General features: G+C 42.0%; 1 protein-coding gene across 1 annotated transcript in view; it reads right to left on the bottom strand.

The window, feature by feature from the left end:
• Nucleotides 1-2,497: 2,497 nt before the first annotated feature.
• The window catches only part of khdrbs3 (KH domain containing, RNA binding, signal transduction associated 3), a 107,124-nt gene continuing 84,286 nt past the window's right edge, over nucleotides 2,498-25,335 (bottom strand). Inside the window, exons 7-9 of the mRNA XM_084563024.1 lie at nucleotides 17,205-17,287; nucleotides 6,907-6,959; nucleotides 2,498-3,815 (exon numbers count right to left, since the gene is read on the bottom strand). Of these exons, the coding sequence (XP_084419150.1) occupies nucleotides 3,724-3,815; nucleotides 6,907-6,959; nucleotides 17,205-17,287 (228 nt within the window). The 3' untranslated portion in view covers nucleotides 2,498-3,723. The remainder of the gene's footprint in view (nucleotides 3,816-6,906; nucleotides 6,960-17,204; nucleotides 17,288-25,335) is intronic.

Raw genomic sequence — 25,335 nt, forward strand, 5'->3', positions numbered from 1 at the left:
AGGGGTCACAGATTCATCTGGAAGCATGTCTGTTGTCAGACCGTATCTTACCCTTAACATTAAATTTCTAGCATAAAATAGGACCGTTTACTCACCCATATAGCTTTTGTGTTATTTGCACTCGTTCAGGAGATAATTAGATCTATGTTGCTACATGTAGACATGTAGATTGACCTACAGACCCCGGATGATGATAACAGGTAACTCCGGACTCAACGGGGAATAGCACTAGTGTACGATAACAAAATATTGGTGAAATTAACGAGTTTCGCGGCATATAATGCGTTATTTAGAGGCTGCGTTTCAGTGCCCCAGTCACTCCCGCTTTAAAGATCTAAATATCTCCTGAACGACTGCAAATTACACAAAAGTTATATGGGTGAGTAAACGATTGTATTTTAGGCCAGAAATACGGTCCAGGTTGTAAAAAACGGTAGTTCCCTTTTATAGCTGTTGTCATGGAACCCTTTAAAGAACCTATAAGAATCTCCAGATTTATTGTACAGTATTTTGGACTCTAATTTGACTCAACATACCAACATACTGTATGATCCTGTCTACAGTTACAAAATAATCATAGACACTATCCGACACTGTTCGTACTGCACTCTTTAGATCAGTACTAGTTTAACCCCTTAACGCCTGAATTGATTTTTCAATTATATAAAGAAATGAATTATTTGTGTTTTTGCTTACCACTCCGACCGGTCCTACGAGAAACTAGTGCTTGCAAAAGGTTCCTAGGAATTTTTTGAATGTGCACGACATTGGAGTATTACATGCGTTATTTCGGCTGCAGTCTGAGCGGAAACAGTGCGTCGCGAATTCGCGACACTAGGCGTTAAGGGGTTAAGCTACTGCCCAGTTTGTCTTGGAAGCTTTTGAAGAATCCATCCTTGAAGACCAAAGCATGTTTGACTGTGGCTCAGTATAATCTGTTGTTAACGCAGACAAAATCATCCTGCAATCCAGAGACCTTACATGGACTTTCCAAAATCAACTGAATCAAAACAACTGTACATAAAGTATCTAAACAATTTGAATGGAATAAAACCAAGAACACCAAGGAGTGGCCAGATCAAACCTCCAACTGCGCAATATTTTGGACACTTGTTTGACCCCGTAGAGTCGTTCATGCATCGAACAAATTGATCAAAAGTTGAACAGCTTGTGATAGATCTACTGAAACAACCAGTAAAACCAAAAGCGTTTCTTCTGGACACTACTCCAGACCTTGTCAAGAATCCCCAAAAGTCACCAAATTCAACCTGATTTAATCCCAAAGATTCACTATGATGAAGATTTTGTATTTACTGGTCAATTGCAGTCAGTCTTCTTGGAAGCTTTTCAGTCTTATAAGAGTGTTACCACTACTGCTGGCCCTTACGTGGCCCAACAACATCTATATATCTCAGTGTTTTTAAGCAAACCATCATCGTAGCTACTTGACACATGTTGCAGCCAACAACATACCTTCAGCACCACAGAGATAACTGGATGGAGGGCACTGTGCAGCCGAGACTTTGACCTAGAAGGGAATATAAACAACAATGTGACCACTCGAGCTGACAGCAGAAACACATACATCATAAAATCAAAAGTCAAGACGCATTATATTTTATGGTTCAGTTATGACAACAGGAGGATATATTTTATCAAAGTCTTAGGATCAAGTTATTTCACTACACAGTTTGTTGAAATATTACTGCTATTTATCAAACTTTTTTACTTAGTTATTTTTACAGATGTCTAATTATTCCCAGCTTTGTGGCTAGATTACGGACTTAACAGAGACAGGAAATACATATTACATTGAAGTTTAGAGAGGGTTTATGAGCTACTACGTTAGGGGAGAGGTTAAACTGGGTCAGCTTGTTTACCTTGTGGGATGGAGGTCTTTTTAAACAGCTACTGCCATCCTCTCTCTGCGGAGGTCAGCTGGGGGTCATTTTAGGGTCTCTTTAATGGACGGAGCAAAGGCAGGCTCTTTAAACGACTGGGAGAGGGTCACATGAGCGGAGGAGAGCAGAGAGAGCAAAACAAGAAGAGAAAGACAGAGAGAGAGAGAGAAAGAGAGAGAGAGAACCCCACCCGACCACCCCCCCACCACCCCCAACTCCCGCCCTCAACTCCACCCGACGACCTGCGCTGACTGGGCCCTGGCTTTTTCGCGCGTCGCTTTCCCGTCAGCGTAAACACACAGAAACTTAATGAGTGTTTACCGACGACGCTTGGCGCGGCCCGGCGTTCGCCTCACAACGAATTATGCGAGCAAACAGAGCGGACAGTTTCAGGAGCAGCCACGCCGCCACCGCCGTATCCTCTGAATCTCTCTCGGGCAGATCTCCTACAAAACACACCACACGGCGCGCACACACAAATAAGGTAATCCATCAGATTACAGAGGTCATCTGCAAGGTCACGACATCAGCGTTCGGTGACGCCGTCTTGCTCCGCACTTTGGATTTTACACGCTGAATTATTTTGGTCTTTATACAGATGATAATCACGGCGGTTTAACTCCTTCCACGCGGTCGCTAAATATTCCAGACACACAGAGCAATCTCATTTGGGTTTGTTAGTTTAAATTATCAGGATTTTTACACGGGTTTCGTAATTATTCTCTTCAACACAAGTGTTTTTTTTTTCTTTCAAAATGTTTATTCAGCATCAACAAAGAAGAAAATATTAAAGGGCTTACATAAGCTCAGAATCAATATAGTCGAACAGATCTCTAGATGGAAATGACGCCCAGTTCACCAGCATGTGATTTAGTATCTTAAACCTCGTGATTATGCCTACAAAGTCAGAAAAGTATCTCGTTTTTTTTTTTTTAAATCAGAAAGTGACATCAATGTTACTTATTTAGAGCATCTAAAAAAAAAGAATAAAAAAATCACAAACATTCAAAAGCTCCCGGGCTGTTCTGCAGCTCTGCTCGTTTTGGGGGTGTACATGAGGTATGCGCCGCTATTTATAGACGTGTTTAAGTGGATGTTTGGGGGCATAATCAATGAACACAACTACACAGGCTTTTCAGAATAAAACAGCTGACAATATCCACAGTTGCACACCATGCTTTTATAAGCCCTTTAACACTAACCAACTATTATTTTTTACAAAAAGAAGAGGAAACAGCAATACAATATGTATACAGTATGACTTTGCTCTTTTTCAGTTTGTAAATGTCTCATTTACAAGGGACACAAGTTCACCGATTACCCCTCAGAAAAAAATATCTACAGTACCGCACTTTCCTAGAGCTAAGCTACTACATTTTAAAGTGATCAACCACGCATAGAGGTTTAAAGAATAGAGGGGGAGAAATTAAGTTGCACTGGCAGCTGTGTAGAACCACTGTATCGAGCTAACCATTACCAAGTCAAATAGCTTGATACAATGTCATTCTTCACATAGCTAAGAGAGTAACTTAATGTACTATGGAGTCTTTCTTAATCTTAATGTCCAGCCGATTTCTCCCAGAGGAAAGGATAGATCACCTAAATTGTGTTACACATTTTCCCCAATAGATGTATGTTGTTTTTTTTTTATAATCGGGGGGAATCCGTTACTGAAAACCAGTTCTGACTCTCGCTATCGCTGTTTCATTTGAATTATTTTGTGGTTTAGTTTTCAATTCTAAAAAGGTGGGAGCGTCCATAAAAAATCCATTACTTGGGTTGAAACAGCCATGAGGACTCAGGTGCAGGTTGTATAAACAGTTCAATATCTGGAGTATGGCTGATCTCTGTACACTCCCTTGGTTGTTCGTGCTGTCGGAGCCTTGCCGCGATTGTTTGCCCACTCTTCCTGACCTGATGCAGGAGAAGAGAGAAGAAACAGATGGGGAGTGATTAAAGAGGAGTTTTGCTCAAATCATTCAATCATAACAACCCGTGTTAGTCTTTCAAGCCCCATGCAAATGCTGTGAATGCGCTCCCGTCGATGGAAATATTGCGGCAGAGCAACGGGAGAGCTTTGAGTGTCTGCTATCGACGGCCCTCGTCAAAACAAAAGCGCCGCTGCCGAGCTGGGAATACAAACTGCGACTCGCACCAAGGAGCTTGACTTTCACCTGGAAGGATTCATCTCAGATAATTGAATGAGAGGATCAAATAGCTACTTGAAAAGGACCCGTTTAGTGGCTCCCAGCAAAAAGGTCACAATTACCATTAGCCCAAATCAGCACTGTTCACCCCCTGGTACTGTCAATGTGAAAGTGCCAGTATCGATGGCACCCTTTGTCTGATCTTCAGCCAGAGCTGAGACTTCCCTCGAGCCCAGCCTCACAAAGGACTGCTTTTTTTCCTGTGTACAGGCTCTCTGTTGGCAGCACATAGCCAATACCCCTTAATTAAACCTGTCACCCTTTCACTGACAGTCACTTTGAAGAAACACACCAAGGTAACCTTGTGTTTTGAGAACAAGGATGCACATCAACGCTGTTTATCTGTTTCCTTTGAACTGCTACTCTCTTCTCCGTGTGACCCACACTGCGGCATTTATTTATTTATTTATTTATTTTTTAAAATCCTATGTGCAGGTAGGGAACACTAATGAGCACAATGTGCTCAGTTCTTCCACTCGTGCGGTCACAAAAAGTTGGGGAAGTTTTTAAATGGCTTTGACTCACTTTCAAAAACACATTCGAATCTCCCAAAGCACGGAAAGAAAGGATACAGGTCGTCAGTCAGGTTTATGGTGCAAGAGATATGATGGCTATTTTTACATCGGTCTCGCGTAATCTCTAAGGCAAATGTGAAGCCAAGTTTTGAAATGTGAAATGCAGATTGGGTTCTGGAGTGAATTAACTAGTCAGTGTAGCGTCGTCGCAGGGTGGTAAAAACTAAAGTACACTTAGCTCAGGATTTTTTTCTTGTCATCGTGTATTGGCCATATTTTATCTTGCACCAACACTGAATGTAATAATTCTAATAATGTATGGTAAGTAACTCGTTAGCAGTTCCGTTGTCGGTCCATGCCACATGCAGAAGTGTCATTGGGGAAGACACTGAACCCCATGTTGCTCCCAGTGCGTGGTACTGGTGTGACTGTAAAAGCTTTTTAAATACCAGAAAAGTGACATAGAAATAAAAGACCATTTACCACAATGACAGGGAGACAACATGTTCTTCTACAAATGTTCTACATCAAAACTCTCTCAGAACGTTATTAGAAATCAGATAAGGTGTCTCCATCCCATTGTATGTATTCATTCTCTTGAAAAAGACCACCTTGAACAAGCCTTAAAAACTTTTATTTTTTTAAAGTTGAGGTCGTGTCAAACGTGCCAAAATACATCATGGAGACACAACCAGTGTTTTGACTTTGAGACTCTGAAACACAAACTAATTATACCTCACCGTAATTAAAACATAGCTGATTATGGTATTTGTTTGCAGCCATTAAAACTTCCTAAAAGACCTTTCAGTAACACAAACAAATGCACAATCCATCTCAGTACCAGGGAACCTCATCTTGGCACCTGCGAATTTAAAAGAATTAAACCGTTCTCACCAGAACCTGACTCTAAATGAATATTTATCACGCACTCACGTAGTTTCAAGTTCAAGCAAAGGCCACACATACATTATAAAAGATGGATCAACCTTCAGCCGCTCACTACGGCGCTGCGTATTAGCTCTGCTATCATGCAAAGGCGCTCTGTAGCAGAGATGACCTTGGCCCACTTCATACTGTATCTTGTCAGACGCTGACACAGGATTGTCGAACACTATCTCAAGCCGGGGCTAGTTTTGTCTGAACTTCGAGGCAACTGGAGCCGCGCTCGGCTCTCGTCGGACATGATAAGCAGGCGACGAAGACGGAGGCCAGTCTCTTAAAGTGTAACCAAAGCAGGGCGGTGCTCTGTTTAGCTGACAGCCAGAGGTCACTGCAGGGGTGTGGCACAGACGCTACGGACATGTCAGGAAAAAAGTCAGGAAATAAAGAATTCAACTTTAATTGTTAAGTAGGAATCTTAGGGAGTTAGCGCCGGGTTCAAACTAAATCTGACTGACTGCCCGGTAACCATGGAGAACTTAATGATGCCTACAGTTAGAACACATTAAGAGAAATCTTTGCAGGATTCTTTTTTTAGTCTGCTAAGAAGCTGCTTGATCTCTCAGCCTCACATATTTTAATGATAAGTCTGATTTTGTCTAAAATGTTAAAAAAAATAAAAAAAAACACATCTAAACTCTCATGCGATCACTGTGAATATACACCAGTCAGGTCTGCACCCATTAAAGGACTGACAAACTAATAAGCAAAGCTACATAATGTAACAGGAAGCAGCAGCTCAGGTCGGTCACTATGGCGCTCATAGTCCAACATGTAAACACCACATTTATACGCATTAAGCACAGGAAAATAGGCTTGAAGCGTAAAAATGTAGTTTATTACAGGACGTTTATTATTATTTTTTTCTTTCATGCGTTGCTCCTGCTTTACTAAAGTGCTTCTGCAGCTCTGGCCGGTACGAGCTTGTCATCATTTCTGCTTTTGACATGCTATTTTCTCTTCAAAATTGAAATCACCGCTGAAGCAGATGGCTTAGTATTAAAGTGTTTGCTCCCACTAATAACAATAATAATAATTTTTTTTTAAAAATCTATAGTCCAGACACAATATTTTGTGTGGAAACATTTACGACTTTTTTAGGGGTTGGGCTTTGATCATTCTTCATTTTGAGCGTCATTATTCACTCCTAATTATCAAAATGAACGTTATAAATCACATTGAACATGTGGAGGTTGAGTGGGGCTGAAGACAACACACAATTAGACAGGTGCTATGGCAACTGAGATGACGCCAGCGGAGCAGAACAGAGTCAGGAAATGGAAATTGAAATTGTTCTGCCTATTGACACAATAAATACTGGAGGAAGAGAGGGCCGCAACTCACCGTACGAATCATATGATTCCCCGCTGTGTCCGTATTCATAGTAGTCGTCTGAGCTGGAAACACACAGAACAGCAGTGTGAATATCAGAATCCAGAGATAAACACGGAATAAGATACAAATAAGCTATTCTGTTGCAATTATTAGCAAATAAATGGAGCGTAACTTAGCTTCACTTTTATTGCTGGACATCAGAGTCATATTCGTCACAATGCAATCACATCTAATCCATGCAGTGATAATAAAAGGAGCGCTTTTTTCCCCATATATATGTGCAGGGTTGGAAATAAAGGTGAAAAAACAAACAGGGGGCGGCTTTCAATCACTCAAAAGTTCAGCTGCATTTGTGGTTCTACAAGGCAATTTTCTCCACCGTATCTCTGCGCAAACTTCCAGTTCCATATCGCTGCATATGGAGATCTATGAGAGGTGGCAACTTTAATGAAAAATAAAAAGATGGGGAGGCGGGTTGCGTAGCGGTTCATTTCGGGCTTATTTATTTATTTCTTTACCCGCGCTCGCCGGTGAGATGCTGACAGAACAATCCTGCGTCAGTATCATTCAGTAACAGCGCTATCATTCAGGAGAGGCAATTCATCATAAGGCTGCCACTGAGCCGACACCAGCCATCACAGCTGGGTCCTCTCCGCCTGCCTGTCAGTCAGCACCTCTCTGCTCTCCAGATTAGAGAGCCCAAAGCACCATCCAAAACCCCAACACACCACATCAACGCCGCCTGACTGCTGAGGGCAAAGAGGTGACAGCAATGACACACCAGGCTGGAAGTAACGCATTATATTTTACTCCTGTTACTGTAATGGGAGTAGCATTTTCTTTCTTTTTTCCTGCGGTGTGATCTTAAAAAGGCAAACGAACGTCCAGGAGGCTGAGGCGGTCCACTCCTTTATCAAATTACGCCACAGTTTGCAGCACTCCCGGAAATCAATTTCTACAAATTCAGCCTGCTATTAAGTCTGCTTTCACTGAGCAGTATCTACTCCACGTAAAGAAGCTGGGCCATTGTGAAAATAATGATTAATTCTTCACTTAATTAAACTTTTCTCTTTATACATTCCAGTTACCTCTTACATTTTCCAGCACACCGACAAAGCGCCTCTTCTAACTGAATGCTTTTGTGATCACGTAGCACGTACTGCATTAAACAGTTTACATTCATTCTGTAGAACAATCCATCCAGCTAACTTGCTAGCGTTTCTAGCTCACAGGATCATTTGTGTCAAAATAAGTGGTAATATGCAATCTAATACAGTACTGATTGCATATTTCCATCCTGTGCTATAAATGGAAATGAGTTGTTATTAATGCAAACTAGATCTGGGAAGTAATAAATTAAAACATTCTTTTTGTCATTCTTTTAATTTACTTAAATTACAGAAACAAAACCATTATTTTCTATTTTTTCCTTGTTGCTGTAGGTAACTGCACATTCTTAAGTGAAAATGTCTGTATTAAGTTGAAATATCTTCGATTTCTGCTAATGCTAATGCTAATACGATGGAAGTGAATGGAATTTAATATGTGGCTATCGCACTGTGACAAAGCTTACTTTCTGTAAGATGTTCAGAGTGTCCCGTGGATTGTCCGGGGCGTTGGGGACATTGTGTCTTGGATGATTGTTTTATGCTTTCACATAAAACATAGATGTGCGTCCATTTTATCGGGCGAAGGCAGACGTCTCCAAACAAACATCAAATCTGGAGCAGCACAAACTTAAGCACTCAAACTTTCTTCTGTGTGGTCAAATATGCTTAACCGCAACTTTGTTCTGATCCTTACTCTGGCAGACTCTCAACACGACAGTCTGACTGACTCTTTTATTGTCTTCGGGAAGGTTGGACAACATGAGCCAATTGAGGACATAGAGGAGAATCGTTTTAAGAGCACCACAGTGGCTCAATGAGACATGAGACAGCCCCCTAAAGAGGCTTGCGCCTTAAGTCAGGCTTAGCATAAATTTTACACACTTCATAATTCAACTACAAACAATGCCGAGCCCTGCAGAAGCAAACAAGGCTGTTCCCCTCGGCTAATGGAGTCTCCCTCCAAAGAGGCGAGGCCAGCTGCTGAGCTTTCCAGTCAGCCCTCAAGGTGCTGCCGTGCATCTGCCACGGATGTCAAGTCGCGGGAATATCCCTGACACCGCTGAGAGGGAGAAGAGGGGGAGACAGAGACACACGTGACAACCGAGTGCGTGTTTTGGCTCGTCATGTTGTGTACCCCGAGACAAGACCTGACAGGACACTAAATAATTAGATTTCACACCATGCTAAAACGCAGGGGTGTATTCCAGAGAGGCTGGCTTGGAAATAAACATCAGTTTTATGACTGACAGAAAATCAATTTGCCACAATTCACAGGTGCTTGCAGACATATTGTGAGCTATGTGAAATACTAGGTAATTTGGGGCTTTCCTGCATGAGTCATGTCATATTCAGCAATAGAAAACATCCAAATACCACAAACTAGGGTCCTTGCCAGCACTGCTAACATTACAGTATTTCCAAAGTTTTATTTTCACTACGTATCTCACAAAAACGGGGGGCAAGGATCCCTGTTAAATAAATAAATAAATAACAACCTCTTCCCATTTTAACTCTTAAGGTTTCTGTGTTGCTAATGGCGGAGAGGGCCAATAATAGTCTGCTGTGCTGAGAGCTGCCAGTGCGGACCTCCTCTTTCTACCAAAGGAGAAGAGTGCAACAGAAGCTGTTAGGCGCCTCTAATTTCTGAGGTGACATTTTGTCAATATCGCAACACAACTTCTCTCCGTAGTTACTTTCTCCTCTCAATTACAGAGGCCGGAGTCTTGAGATGCATCCTGAAGGTCAAACATTCTGCTTAAATTGTGCTTTGGGAAGTCAAACGTTTGCCAGTGCCTGATGCTCTGCAGCACACTTAGCACACCGTACAGTTTTCCACTGTTAAGCACAACAGTGTTTGGCAAGACCGTAACAGTAATATCATGTGCTGTGCTGCAGTAGATGTAGGTGGACCTTTTTAAAATACTCATATAGAACACATTTATGAAACGATGAATGCAATAAAAGGGCAAGCAAACTAGCTACAGGTTTAGCATCAAACAGGAAGTACTTCACTGGTTTTAGTAGTTCTCAAAAGTTTTGCTAACAGCAAAAATACAAAATCCTTTATGGAAAATGTGTTTAACAGTCACATCAAAATTCAGCTTGCCTGAATCCTCCCATCCATACCGTCCACATTTATCATCATTGATACAAGTCAGACGTGCACCGCCGGCTGCGTGAACACACATGCTCGAGACGAGGAGCCCGGGGCGGATCTCGCTCGAGATATCACCCTGTCATAGGTGTGAAAGTGCTTTGACTCTCTAAATAGGTCAGCTTCTGATTTGACATTCATTAGCACGCGGCGTCCGCTGCTTTGTGTCTCCCCGAACTTCACTGGCCTAGGCAGCAGGGGGAAAAAAAAAGGAAAACATCTGTCTGAAGAGGCAGCGTGGGCCGTGAGCGGCGAATGCAACACCTATCAGATAAGTGTGCCTCTTTCATCAGGCGTGTGAGTCCGGGCCTGCTTTTCCACAGGTAAAGACCCTGCCTCTCTAACGCATCTGTCATCTCCGTAAATGCTTCATCTTAAGCACTGATGTTGCCATTCCGGGGCACCCTGAAACAGATGGCGGTGTTAAATCTGAATGATGTAGTACACGTCCCTAGTGGACTTTGTTTTCTTACATCGCCATTACTCTTCCAGTCTTCTGTGATAAATTTGAAGAAATCTAGTAGGACATTACGAGGGACTGTAGGGATAATATGGCAGCGGTCTGACGTGCAGAGAGGCTGCTTTTCTCCTGTTAGTCTATTATCCTGCACCTCGCACGCTTTAACTGATCATGACTGGGAATCTTCGAGCACAAAAAAAAATTCAAAAATACCCCTTCCTTGAAGCTCCTTGTGTAATCATGTTTTTCATTCATACTTGGCACAAGGTGGAAAAGTAAAATGCTGATGAAAAATGCCCCACACTGAATGTCCTGATTACAGAAGCTCAGTGATTTCCACAGACAACATTACAATGAAAATAGATGGAAACGAAAAAGCAGCGACTGCCTTTTTTTCTTCTTCTTCTCCATTTTGCAAGAAATGAAGCTCACATAATTTCAAATGGAAACCTTCGTTATGGATACACTGGTGATTGCTCAGTGTGGCGGCTGATTGCAAAGCTATCTCCACTGCTGACCCCCTGCTGAAGAGTCACAAAGAGGGATAAAATGGCCTACGGCAAAGATTTGACTTTCCAAATGAGTCTTCTTTCTGGTTTTCAGCGGACCATTTACCTTTTTTTTTGAAAACTACATGAAATCCTCCTTCAAGGAAAACACTGCCTCTTCAAGTCTAGATAAGTTCCTATATCCTATGAAATCCAACACATTTTGACTATCAGAGAATCTCTGAAATACTTCACATCTTATTTGAATTAATTGAATTATCAACATGTGAAGCCTTGTCTTGAGACAGACAACGCTGTAAATCTTGACCTCCTTCCCTTCAGATGGCCTAATTTCCAGTACAGCAGTTGTCACTCATCTTGACGAGATGTCTACCTTGAAAACAACATCTAGGTACCCAGTGTCTGCGAGGTTACCACAGGGATTTCAGAGTGCAGACGGCTAACACAGCCAATCTGTACAAAGAAAAAAAAAACTGTACTAAACAGTACTTCTGTTTTACTAAATGTCTGCCTGAGGGCTCTGACACAACAAGCAGACCTCAAACCGGCAGTCAAAAGCCATTTGGTCAGACGCCCAAAGTCTATAGTAGAGTTCAAGTAACTGCTGATATGCGTGAATGTACTAGGCACGTACAAGAATACAAAAAAAATATTTCTCTGGCTACAATTTTCAACATCAGCATTGATCTAAGAATGGCAATGTTGGTTTGTCTGTAACCTTGGTCCAGACTGAAATATCTCAATATATTAGATGGATTAGCATCCACAGCTACTGTGAGGTTTAAAGTTTGGTTTGGCAAAACCTTATTCCATTATTACGTCTAAATTTCCTTCTTTATGACCAAATACCTGCAGAACTGATGGCATTCTTACCAGTCTGAGCTGTTTTGTACAAATTAATAAAATCAAGGGTTTGGACGAAAGACGGTAAAAAAAAAAAATGGACGCCATGACAGCTCCTTCTTCAAGTGGAGCCAAAGCATGTAGAGCTCCCCCTGGTGGCTGCCTGCGGTATAGGTCATAAGGGAGAGCAGGAAAAAATAAAAAATAAATAAAATGAGTGGGGTGTATAATCTGGTGCCGATTGTATAGGTGAAGCAGAGTGCAGCATTAAATAAACACGAGAGAATCTAGAGGAAGCATGGACGTCCATTTTTGTACACTCTATGGTCTGAGCTAAGCTGGTGAACATGGCGAACATTACACATGTCCACAACGCAACTCAACACTCCCAGCGCCTCCCGCTATGAAAATAAGGCTTTATCATAGACTTCCTAACCACCACACATATGTGTTATTCAGCATATTGACTATCACTGTCTGAATGTAGATACAGTGAGATTCCAAACTGGCACAACAGTCTGACAGTGTCTACGCTCTTAGCAGAACAACAGTAAGGCTTGATGTCAGTGCGTGTGTTTGTGATGAAGCTAGTTTCTGGGCTCTTTCAAACAATCACACACCCAAAGTTAAAAATCCAGCTACTCTACTCTGTTCACCTCTGTTCCGTCCCTTGTACTAAGCTTTGCCGTGGTTCCTCAGGGATACATCTGCCCTTTAAAAACCGTCCCTGTCACACAGCCATCCTTGTGCCCGCAGGCCTCCGGGATCCAGTCTACAGTGTAGCGTACCAAAGCAAGGTGCAAGGAAAGGTGCGAGGTGTCAGCAAGAGGACGTCTCTGAGGTGTCAAATATGAAATAATGCTTTGATCGCACCCGAGCTGCAAGAGATCACCTCACCACGACCTCTCCAAGTGTCCAACCAGGGCTGTGCCACAGCTGTCGTGCCTCTCATTTCCCTGCAGAGACATCACCTCCTGTCTGCTAATAAAATTAAAGACGTTCTCAACACAAGTAGCAACCTCCAGCCTACTTGTCCTTAGAACATGATTGGTAGCTGAGCACTTCAGCTACCAATAACTCTCCAGAGATAAAGCCCTCTGCTGCCTCTCCACACGGAAGATGATAGCTGTATAAACATGGTAAGAGGAGGCTGTGATCTGTGAGCTTGTGGACCGAGTGCCACGGCTGTCATGCTGAGGTAGCGCTCTATGCGGTCCCCCCCCCCCCCCCCCCCAGGCGCCAGCTCCCTTCTGAAAGATGTAAATGTTCTGAAATGTCTTTGGGGCGTCTAAAAACAGCTTTTTAGCTCAAGTCACATGTCTTACGGTTGTGCCTTATTTGCCTTTCAAATTTAATTATGTCTAAATGACTCAGTTTGGCTGTCCTGTATGACACAGTGTGCGTACAGTACGGTTACACAGGTTGTCTTGTTTCATTTGTCAGTGGTTCCAGGGTTTTTTGCCTCTGCGGACAGTAATGTGTGATGGAACATTTTGTACAAGTTAAACAGAGCACAGAACGTTAAGATTTTATCACTGTTGGGCAGTGTCAGAGTTGTAAAGTGTCTGAACATAGATATGATGTTCACTTTTACAGATGGGTAGCGTTTTGGAAAGGATACTGTAGGCATTACTTTCAGACTGTAAGACATATTCCAAGAGCTGAAGCAATTTGGTGATAACAGAAAAATAACTCTCATCTGTAATAATCAAACGATTGTTAGTCGTTTTTCAAATAAAAATGCTCAAACATTATTTTATTTTTTGTCTGTTTATTAGACAAAACAAGCAATGCCATGACGTCACCTTAAGACTTTCTGGAACTGAGACAGCAAGAATACAAGCCGCTCATTGTCTTATACTGATCTGACTGGTCGTAGTTGGATGGTAACGTGCTATGAATAGATGGATGCATTAAGAGAGCTGGATACGAGAGCACCCCACAGATCCATTATAAAACAGACATCTGGAAGGCACTTTGATCCGTGTGTATTACTACGAGCAGCAGGGTTGCAATTAAAGATGTTCAATTAAACATTTAATCCACGACGTTCAAAAATAATGACACACGGTCAGAGGACAATGTGACGTCAGACAGGTTATTTTGTCAAAATCACTGCTTATTAACGGAGAGGAACGGAAAATAAAATCTAAAATTGAGATGATTGTTTGGCATTTGAATTTTCCATTTCACTGCTAATGCAACAGTGAAAACAATTTTGATTTTAAAAGGAATAATAGGGCACAATTCTATTTTGCAAGGATGTTGGGGGGTGTGAGCCACAAACCATGCAGATCTACTCTGCTGAAACAATATTCAGTTCATTGACTCAAACTCAGAACTGATCACTCTGTGCGGCTGCATTCATCACATTCAATACAGAAATATATTTCAAGTTAATTAGGAAGTAGCTGATGCTGCATCACAATGGATTTAAGAGCAGAGGCCTTCCTCTTTCTTTTCTTTTTGTGTTCACAAATGGCAGCTCTGTTTCTAGCATAAGCCATCGGGGTAATACCATGACAGAGAGACTGTAAATTGTTCTGCTTGTTATCCTCCAGCAACTGAAATCCTGCCACGCAGTCAGAGCTCAGATTGGTGACTGGGAGCTCCTTAGGCTGCGAGAAACATTGTTAGGAGGGCTTCTTGTCCACACACACACACACACACACACACACACACACACACCATCTCTCGCTCTCTCTCCTCAAGGCCGCAGCTGGGACCTGCTATGACTTTCCTCAGGCTTGAGGTGAAAATAATGCACCTTTGTCCATCACAAAGCTAAATAGGATTGTGACTGTGAAGAGGAAGCTATGTGTTACAATACTGCAGCAGCAATAATAAATAATTACTGCAGACCCGTGTTGTATTATGTAGCATGGACTAGTCTGGAATAGAAATGCTGAAGTGAATTTATGTTTTTGCCATTATTTAAGATTAAAAAATCGTATCTTTTTAGATTATGAAAGCACGTCTTATAGTTATAATTAAGTACTGTATGTACTGTTCATGTAAAAGTACAGCCTGCAGGAATAAACAAAGGACAAACAAAGAGCACGTGCCACACAGCATATCCTGTATCGACGGACAAACAATCAAAGTTTGATCAATCCAAGGCTAGTCATAAATACTGCACAAAGCTTACGCTGCATACATGGACAATGTCCGCCTGCAGTCACAGTGGCCTTTCAACCGAAACCAGGACACTGAACACACCAATAAGAGACGGAGTAAGTGAATCAGCTGTCTCTGGAGGCGCAGGCTTTCTATGTCCGGGCCTTATTAGTTGCTTGGTCTCCCGCCAGATAACAGGCATGAAAATCTCTTTGAGTTCACCCAGCCTCCAGCCTCCAGCCTCTACTCCATTTTTCTCCTGTGCAGTCGCCGGACCGGGCGCCGAAGCACCAGGGCCACTATTCACGAGGCTGCTTTTAAAACAAATAGCTGCGGATTCCCGAGGCGGACCCGCGCTCCCTCCAGCAGACCTCTGCGCACCCAACTGCCAACACTTCAACGTACGAACCGCGCCGTGTTAGGGAGGGAGAAGAGTGTGGGTGGGCGTGTGAGGTGGACCAAGGAAAGAAGAAAAAAAAAACTCGATAGCACAAAAGATGGATGACGGCTGGGTGACACACATCCTGACACCTCTACAAAAGAAAACATCGACCACCCTGCTCACAAAAGCCAGGGGACAGAATAATGTTTTTTTTTTCTCTGTGTGTGTTTTCATTTTTTATCCAGCTGCTGCCAATTCAATCCCATTTTTGACACCCTAAATGTGGCAACAATCATTCTTTCTTTGAAGTGGCACAGGCAGGCATACATAAATGTAGTACATTGTGTGCTGATAAAATACAGTGGGAGACCAAAGCGAAAGCCTTTGACCTTGTGTGGCTTGGAGAGTCTGATAGCTGCCTGGATAAAAGAAAATCAATATTCTGCATTTAGCTGCGCGGGACCCTCAGTTAAATGGAGCAGCGTACCACTAAAACTGTTTATTCCACAACGACACGGGGAACATGTTGGAAAATACACCTTTAGCCCAGGATTTTTATGGGTGATCAGAACAAAGATAGCATGTTTATCTTGGTGAGGTGCAATTAATTCCATGAAGGAAATCGTGATTGCATGTGGAGAGGGGTTTGTTTTGAGACTTTCAGAATCAAAGATTAGCTTCAAATCTTCTATACATGATTGTATTTTTATTTTTGTATGGAACTGGGACATTCAATGTTAGATTCTGCTTTTCTGATTTAATCTTAAAGGACTATTCAAAGGTCTGTCAAAACACTTCACACTTCAGAAAATACTTTATTAACAGCGAGTGTTCTTTTGAGTTTCAAACAGGGCAAAAAAAATTGCATAAATGACTTCTAATAGCTCGTAAACCTTAACCCAGTTGTGCTCAACCCACTAGACTTCGGAATCTCAATGGTATCTCATACTCCATTATATTTACTCAAGGCTAAGTGCCCACAGCGCGTCATTGCGCTCACATTCTGCAAATAAACTTGTTTTTTTTTATACTTTCAAATACAACTCACTGCATATTCAAGGGCTTTTTAATTCAGTGCACTCGCTCAAGCTGTTTACAACACTGTCATTTTCATGTTTTCACTCCACTAGGAAAGAGCACGATAACGTGATAACCCAGTTTTAATTTCGGAGTTATTTATCCCCCCAACTGCAAGCGCACTCAGTTGCCAGAATGTTAGATACACTCAGCTAAAACTAATTCACTCCTAATGCAACCTAATGCTGCATAGCAGTTTTGAAGGGTGCAGGTTGCAGTGCCGTTGAACTGTGAACGTTGAACTTTTGCAGAAAAGTATTCCTGTTCTTTTAGCCTATTCCCAACGGTGTTGAAACTTGACACTGGTGTATAAATCCCGATTCTATAACAACATATATCATAAACACTGGACAAGTTGTCAAGCTTGGATTCGAGGCAATGTTTACTCTCCTTTCAGCTCAGTTTTTGGTCTCTTCCAGCTCCTGACAGAATAATGTGGCTCTGCAACTGCTCCACTACTATACACTTTGTCACCTTTCACATCACATACAGGCTTATATTCCATCATTATCATTAATCACAAACGTCAAAATCAAAAACAGCCATATAGAGAAATCCACTATGAGAGGAGATCAGAGTGGGTGGACAGGTCATGTTGCAGGTCAACTATTACAACAAAGGTATATGCCGGCACCCTTGAAAAAGCAGAACTTACTTTTGTCCTTGATTACTGTAGTTGTTGTCATATGATTCATATCCCTGGTCATCATAAGCTGTTCCGTAGCCGTCGTCATATTCCTGTAGTAACAGAAAAAGAAATTGACCCAGTTAGGCGGAGAGGAGACAAAAACAGCCAGCACACGTCGACATTGAAAAGATGTTGAGATGACAACTAGTACAACACCATGAACTTTGAAAACCAGAGTGTTTAAACGTAAATAAATGTAAGAAAATATGCTTTTATGTGATCTCAACACCTTTTTGATAACAACTTCTACAGTGGATATTCGGTTTTAATTATTATTTTCGATTCAGTTCCTATATGGAGGTTTTTCCAGAGCCTCAGCTTAGCATACATCTCGGTCAGCGTGCTTCATCAGCTGCTAGTATATGAGCGCCATTCCAGTTACAACTGCAGCCCTGCCCTTGTCTCTGTGTCAAGTGACTGACAGTGGGATGTAAAGACTCTCGCTGTGGCTACGTTTCATCACCACCTCAAAGGATGAGCCTTGAACATCTGTTTGTGCTCTAGCAAATCTGCCCCGCCTTCCCCCCCCCCCCCCCCCCCGCACTCCACCCAGGCCCCCGCCAAGAGGAACATCAAAGTGAACCAGTGCCGCACCCGTCCTAATTTGGGATAAATGGGACTTATGTTCCACAAAAGGCGTCGACCCCTTGCGACACATCTCTCATCCCCCACACACTCCGAGGCTAATTCCATCTGCCCCTTATTTGCATGTTTGAAACGAATGTCTGTAAGATTTAGCACTAGAAGAAAATACTCATCACACTCGTGTTATTATTAAGGCCTTAATTCCTGATTAGAAACATGCATTTGGCAAATGACAGTATTTGAATTGACTCTTTTATCTTTAATCCTCCAGAAAGGAAGAAGTATGAGTGAAGGAACCACATATGACTCTCAACGGAGACCCGGATGCACTAAGACATCCTTGTTTCTGGGTAAAATATGTGAGTTAGTGCTATAGTTGCTTAGACAAGTGATTTCCTAAACTCTAGCAGCTGCAATTTAATCATCTGCATCATAGGAACATGCTTAAACCTCTCCTTGGTCATCCCATTGGGTGGATTTTCAAGGCTTGTTTGTGATTGTGTTGTTTGTGTTGGTATTTGTGGAGATCTTAGTCACTTCTCGTCTGTTTGTCTAGAGGTAGCTTAAAGGGAATTCACATCCCTCCTGACATTTGTAATTCTGCAGCTACGAGAGCTTTTGCAAAGTCGACAATTCCCAGCGCTAATGCAAGGGAGTAACTTTAGTCAACAACTATACTTTTAACAATACTGAACCCCACGAACTCCCCTTAGATATAACAGAGGCAGCAGTTCTCAAAAGACAGTGCAATTTTGTCAGAAGGAAGGTAATTCAAAGCACTTTTCAACTTTGATTTGTACAGAAAAAGGTACCAAAACAATGGTAATAATTATAAGGGACAAACAGGCGAAACAGGATTTTGAACATGATTTCTGGAGGGAACAAGCAGAAGAAGGCAACAATATACACATACTCAAAATCTATACACAGATGGATGTTGGGAGATAAGCCTTGGGAACATTTTTAGCGCTGTCTGCAGTCCTGGAATATCACCCACAAGCCAAGGTCTACCTGCAGGCGACACAACAACCTCTGCTAGCAGTTCTCCGATCTAGACTTCTGTCAGCGTTCACCAAGTACACTCCATCTTTGTTGTTTTAAACTTAAAAGCGATTTTAAGGCTGTAATTTTTGTCACTTTTATTTTTTTTTTATAGTTTATTACACAGGTGTCATCAAAAACCATTCTTGGTGTTGGTTACTGACTGGACAGAACCTTATACGAAATGAAGGTCTTATACTTATTGGTGCTCAAAGCACTTTTCAGTATAAGACCTGGAAAGTCTGTGTTTGTGTTATCCATGGAAGGGGTCACATGCCATGTGGGCAGAGCAGTTGGTGCAGTTATTGAGCACAGGCCCCAGACATTGTTATCGAGAATTCAGCTTCACTGGAATAACTGGACAAACTGACCTCGAGCTTGGGTAACACAGAAACTACAAACACCAACTCCCCAGTTATCAAATCATCGCACCAAATAGTGGTGGGGGCCTACGCTTGGCAAACAGGACCTAGGCCAGCAGACTGTAGGCCTGTTCAGACCCTGCATTAGGATCCAGTCTGGGCGATCCGATCGCAAGTGACCAGCTTTAGATACGTGTGTCCAGACCTAGCACTGACATGTGTATCCAAATGCGTCTCCAGATCAGATCTCAGTTTCGTGTTCTGTATGGAAGTTTCTATTCGCACTGGTAATAAAGGTAAATAAAGAGAACGGTTTATGGAATGGTTGAGGAAATACGTAATTTAACCATACACGGCTCCTCATACATCAACATGACTGCATCAAATAATTAACTCTAAGTCTCACTTATATACTCATATTAAATACGTTTGCAAATTCTTACTTAGATTTATTTATTTTTTAATTTGTTAACTTCTACAAGAAGGTTTTAGTTTGTTAACCTCTAAAAGGTCATTTATAATAGCAGTCTTTTGTTTGAATGAGACAAAACTCTGCTGATGCAGGAGCACCCCCGTTGAGTCTATAGGCAGTCTTTAATGCAACTCAGGATGCATTGCGTTCACTACCAAAGGAATGCAGACACATTAGGACACGTGTGACCCAGACCACCTCCAAATGAGATCTGATCTCTCAATGCGTGCTGGGGGTGTTCACACCTGTCTTTTACAAGACTGGATTTCCCAGATCAGATCTTAAAGCAAGGTCTGAACAGGTCCTCAGACATTCGTTCACTTCAGATCTACTACACAGCGCTGGTATAAATAGTTTAAATAGTGCATGAGCAACATTTGTCCAGTTTTTAACGCCTATTAACTCAACTGGCAACCTCTGCTGGCTAATCCAGTCTTGTTTTTTATACTGTAAAACAATAAAATTGTGAAAAGCCTACAGCATTCAGACATTTCATGCTTGTTATTCATTAGCAGACACGCTGTCATTGGTAAATATGACGTGTTCCCACACAGCTGAGGCTTTACACATGTCTTAGCTTTAACAGCTCACTGAAGCATCACTGCTCTGCTTTGAGTGACAGTGATGTCAGGCGCTCAAGCTGGTTTTTTGAGTTTCCCTTTACAGATAGATTGCATTTACAATCAAAAGAAAAGGCCTCTAGTTTTTATCTGCTGTCAAAACATCTTGGTCTGGATGTAGAGTCTAATTACATCACACTGCAGACGTTCCTCTCAGTGTGTTATCACACCACACGGGTCAAGGTTAAGAAGCAATGAATACATTTGACTATATTAAGTTGGTAGACACATTTCTCCTAAGCCAATTACACTTTCATCCAAAATATAAAATGATCAGGTTTGTAGCAGCTATATTTTATTTATGAATCATTAATACTTCACTATTTCCAAGTAGTAAAGAAAACAATCCATTATACACTACTTGCTCAAAGCCACCACTCGGGTGTTTGAAGCTGAAGCAGCTTTTGTGCTGATAGAATTGTCATCCCATTTGAAATTAAAATAATGTCTCTTTTTCTGTCAAAAACACATCTGTTTTTGTCTCGTTACTCCACGGAGCGTTCTATTTCAATCTATTCAAACGTTGATATTACATTATATTACACCGTAGCTGTTGCAGGGCGGACTAAACAAGCGGTGTTGTGAATAGTGAATGACGGGCATCTCCTGAGGACAAAAAGTTAAATCATGTAGTCATGGCTGTAAATGCAGTTGTCAAGTAAGACATTTTATTTGAGTTAGCTGTCCTATTTGGTTATTCCATACTGACCACAGATTTATTACACACAAAATAAGGCCATTTGTAGGCATGCCATTTTAACGCACGGCAACAAATAAAGTCATGACAATAAATAAGGTCACTAAAGAGAAAAAGTTTCCCTCATTATACACCTCTAACAGGCAATTCCAGTATATTCAACGCAAAGCCGGCATGTGAGACAGTCAATTAGCACCCTGGCATGTTTCTAGTTTCTAGGACTATTAATGGAATGTGAACTTAACAAAGAAATAAACAAAGTCTGGGGCCTGTGCTTCTTGACTGCAAGGGTACATATGTTGATGTGATAAACACCATATTAGATATCCGATTGTGTTTAAGGCTGAGTATTCAACGGTTAATGACACGGAGCGGCAGTAGCATGAAGGTGGAGGTGGAGCTAATTAAAAATAATGAGCTGTGTAGGCTGTAGCCAGTCTCACAGCCTTGGGTGCTGATATCGTGAACCTTTATCACAGTTTAATGCATGTTATTTTAGATCTGTCACATATGTTTTTTTTTTTGGTTCGCTGCTGAGACCAAGCAGGGGTCTTATAACCAAGGAAATGTCTTCTTCTATTTGCTTTTAAATTGGCTATCTTGAATTCCATTTGCTCCAGCATGAAAAACAATAATTAAAGGTGATCTGAGTGGCTCTGAGTTATGAAGGCAGCAGGGGGTGTTTCTACAAGTTAAAGTTTAGTTGTTTGTTCTCAGTCTGCGGTCCATTATTCTCGTTTTCATCTTTATTCAGAAAACATATTGTAAAAGACTATTAGTTAAGGTGATGCAGTCTGTTGTGATTTCATATACTGACGTTGTTCTAACCATTGTCCCTCTTTATTTTCATGTACAGTAGCTACACGTCAGTGGGAAGTGTAATAATAAGGGAGAGGATGTTTAAATTGGTAAAAAGGAATGCATTTGTATAGGATCTTTACCTTTCCATTTACACACACACTCACATTCCAGCGGTGCAAAGCTGCCATGGAGAAGCATTACCAGCAGTGTAATGGTTTAGTGTCTTACTCAAGGACGCTTTGACTTGTGAAGAGGGGCCAGGGATTGAGACGCTACACACCATCCTCCTGCTTCGACTTGCATTCGATTTACCTGCTCAGTCATGTCCACGAACTGTCTAAGACATGCTAATGCACTAGTTTACAGCTGGATATTCACAAGGCCCACATAGGGAGGCTGAAATGATGTCCCCATTACAAGCCACCGTCCTATAGTGTTCCAAGAGATTATGATGACTACTCCGTTTAAAATACCACAGCTTTGTTACCCCCTCACCCATTGTCACAGTTCTGTCAGAGAACTTCTCCAGTGTTACTCCATCGCTGTTTAAACAAGCAGTTTGAGCTGTTTTACACGTTTTAATACCTAGTTACAACAACAGTCATGAAGAACTCTACACTAAAATACGCAACTCCCATTTTAATGATTCTAATTCACCTTTCATGGTGGTGAGTGACAGAAACGGGAATATAAATAAAGGGAGGGTGTATTTTTGCAACAGACAAAAGAACCCTGATTGGCACTGCATGGTTTATGAGTAGAGGTGGTGCCGCTTGTAGTATTAACATATCCAATGCTGTTGATGGCTGTATTTATATGAGTGAAGGAGGATGTAGGAGATATCAGACACACATTTCACAGAAATCTTGATTCCAATTAGTTTTCCTTGTGCTCTGGAATTTCGTAAGCCAAAATCTTGAGCCAGTGTAGGACCCATGAGCAAAATACAGTAAAAATATGATAAATCAGTTCTGAAGCAAGCTTGAATTAGGGATGCCCCATACTATTCTAGGCAGCTGGGCATGTAGTGTTTCTTGAAGATATTTTGGCACTCATCCAAATAGATTCTTCAGTCCTAAATGACCAGTGGGGAGCTTTGTGTTCATCTACTTCTTGTAAAATAGCTATGATTCAACTGCACCGGATACTTCTTTAACTCATAAAATCTGGAAACTGCAATATCTAGACAGTGCTAGCTGTGCCCAAGCTGGTTTTCCAACAGCCAATGAAGCCACAAAAAACAGAAGAAGATGGTAGATGGTGGTAGGCAGGTAAACTGGCTCTTAACTAAGGTCTTAGATGGTGAAACCTACGCACGTAGCCTACGGCAGAGCGAGGCATTTACACTTGTGCACTCGCCAGCCTGGCTCGCTCTGTAAAAACGCTAGTCGGCGGTGTGTCTTTTTTGTCAGTCAGGTTAACTTTTGTTTCCATTTCCTGCTTCACTTTCTACTTTCTGCTTGACTTTCAACAGTGGCAACTGAAACTTTTGCCAAAACTTCAGTCACACAAATGTTTGGATGTCTGAACCTCCTCAGTTAACCTTTCTTCAACCTTTCATCTTTATTGATCCAAAACAATCAATTTGAAAACTGCGGAGAAGCAGCCGGAAATACTAAAGTGGAAATCTGGTACTACCAAGCGGACCAATCATGCTCTTGCGGTCTGCATCGCGGTCTGCGTTGCAGAAGTTACATTTCTAGGGAGGTGCATGTCAGGCTACGGTGTTGGGGTCTGCGTAGGGTCTGGGCTGACGCCATAAATACGGCATCACATTGGCGCGGAGGTATAAATTGCGCATTAATGTTACCGTTGTAGTCACAGGTGGATGTAAAATAGCTGGACCTTTTTTTAAACATTCTATGTGAGCTCCTATATTAGCTACTGGAAGACATTTAGGTACAGCTCAACCAGACTATAAAAAGAGGTCCTGATGCACTGGAAAAGCATCATGATGCTACCGTCTCTTATCAAGCAGAAGGTTCTGGGAATATTTGAATATCCACATATCGCCATTGCTCAGTTTTCCAGTGAAAACACACACTCCATTTGAGGAATTTGAGGAAAGATGTGATCCAAAGGAATGAAGACAACCTTAGATGTGACACACTGACATGGCATTAGGTACTAGTATCAGTGTTGGTCTCTGCAAATGTAACCAAATGTTAGTATTTGTACTTGGTCTGACAAAAGGTGTTGGACCTGAGTGCAGGACAGGTAGACAACTTAATTAGTTTTCAGCACAAGCCTTGTCCTATTACGGTTAAGTCCTCCTCTCATCTTGCTGGTGACTCTATCTAGGAGCTGTCCACTCACATTGGACAACGGTTGCTGGTATTCAGGGCCACATTAAACTTTAACAATGGCATGTTATTGCCATTTATTAGAGCAGCTACTCTATAATTGAGTTACCAGCGAGCTGAGAGGAGAAACATGCCTGGTTTATAAATCACATTGGCACATTTAAAATGATTCGTTTCTCCAGTGTCTGTTGTGTGGAAAGCAGTTTGAAAATGGAGGGCAGGCCGCAATGATGATGTGAGTGAAGCTATTAGAATATCTGATGTGTTTGTATTGGTTCACCATTTACTCAAAATATCTTGGAGAGCGCAGCAGCATGATAATACCGCAACAGTTCCGTGTTTCCAGCACTAAACAGGATTAGTGTGACAGTGAGAGGTTGAAGGGTGGTGGTGTAGAGGCAGAGGGGGGAGGGAGGGCAGCCCCTAAGTGAGTCTTTCATTTGTATGCCAGTGGATGGCTGAGAGGCGTGTTGTTAAAAGATAAGGACGAGCCTCTGAGGCCACTGAAGACTAACAGAGGGTCTGGCACTGCATGTTACAACAGCAGTATCACAGGCGCTCCACTGTGCTCTACAATACCACTGTAACAGATAGGTTGCCACTGACACCCAGAGCAGGCTTTTCAGGAGCTGGGTTCGTCCCCCACGGCCTGCAGCCTACTAAATCTAAATGAGTTCAACAACAGACTGTCTTCACATTATGAACTTCGGCGAACACTGCATCAAGCTGCACTGCCTGTGCTAGAACCCGAAAGGTGTCACAAATGCCCAAGAACGATTATGAAGAAAGAAAAGAAGCAAAGCCAGACGACGTTGCTTCCAGACGACTAAATTACGAAACCATCTGTTCAATGAAAAATGTCTCGCCTCCATACAGCTGTGCCACACGCTGCTCTTAACTTCTTAACGATAAAAAGATACGCCCCGTGATACAGCTCTACAGAAAACAAATAAAAAAAATCTAGCGGCTGCAACCCTCAGTCATCCGTCTTGGTCTAAAATTTCTCAAAGTAGCTACGTGTCATTTATTCGGCTCTTCCTGCCAGCATATTTCAGAAAGCTGAACAGGCTGGAATTTGCTGGAGCTTTTCTGCTGCAGGGGTGGAAATACTACTCTCGCTATCAGATTGAGGATGCCAAAAAGTTGGCCCCATGCATCAAGTTGAAATATCACTGGCCTGCGCTACGCTTGACAAATGTCTTCCCTTTTGCTATTTT

Source organism: Chelon labrosus (genome assembly GCF_963514085.1).
Source record: "Chelon labrosus genome assembly, chromosome: 16".
NCBI lineage: Eukaryota > Metazoa > Chordata > Actinopteri > Mugiliformes > Mugilidae > Chelon > Chelon labrosus.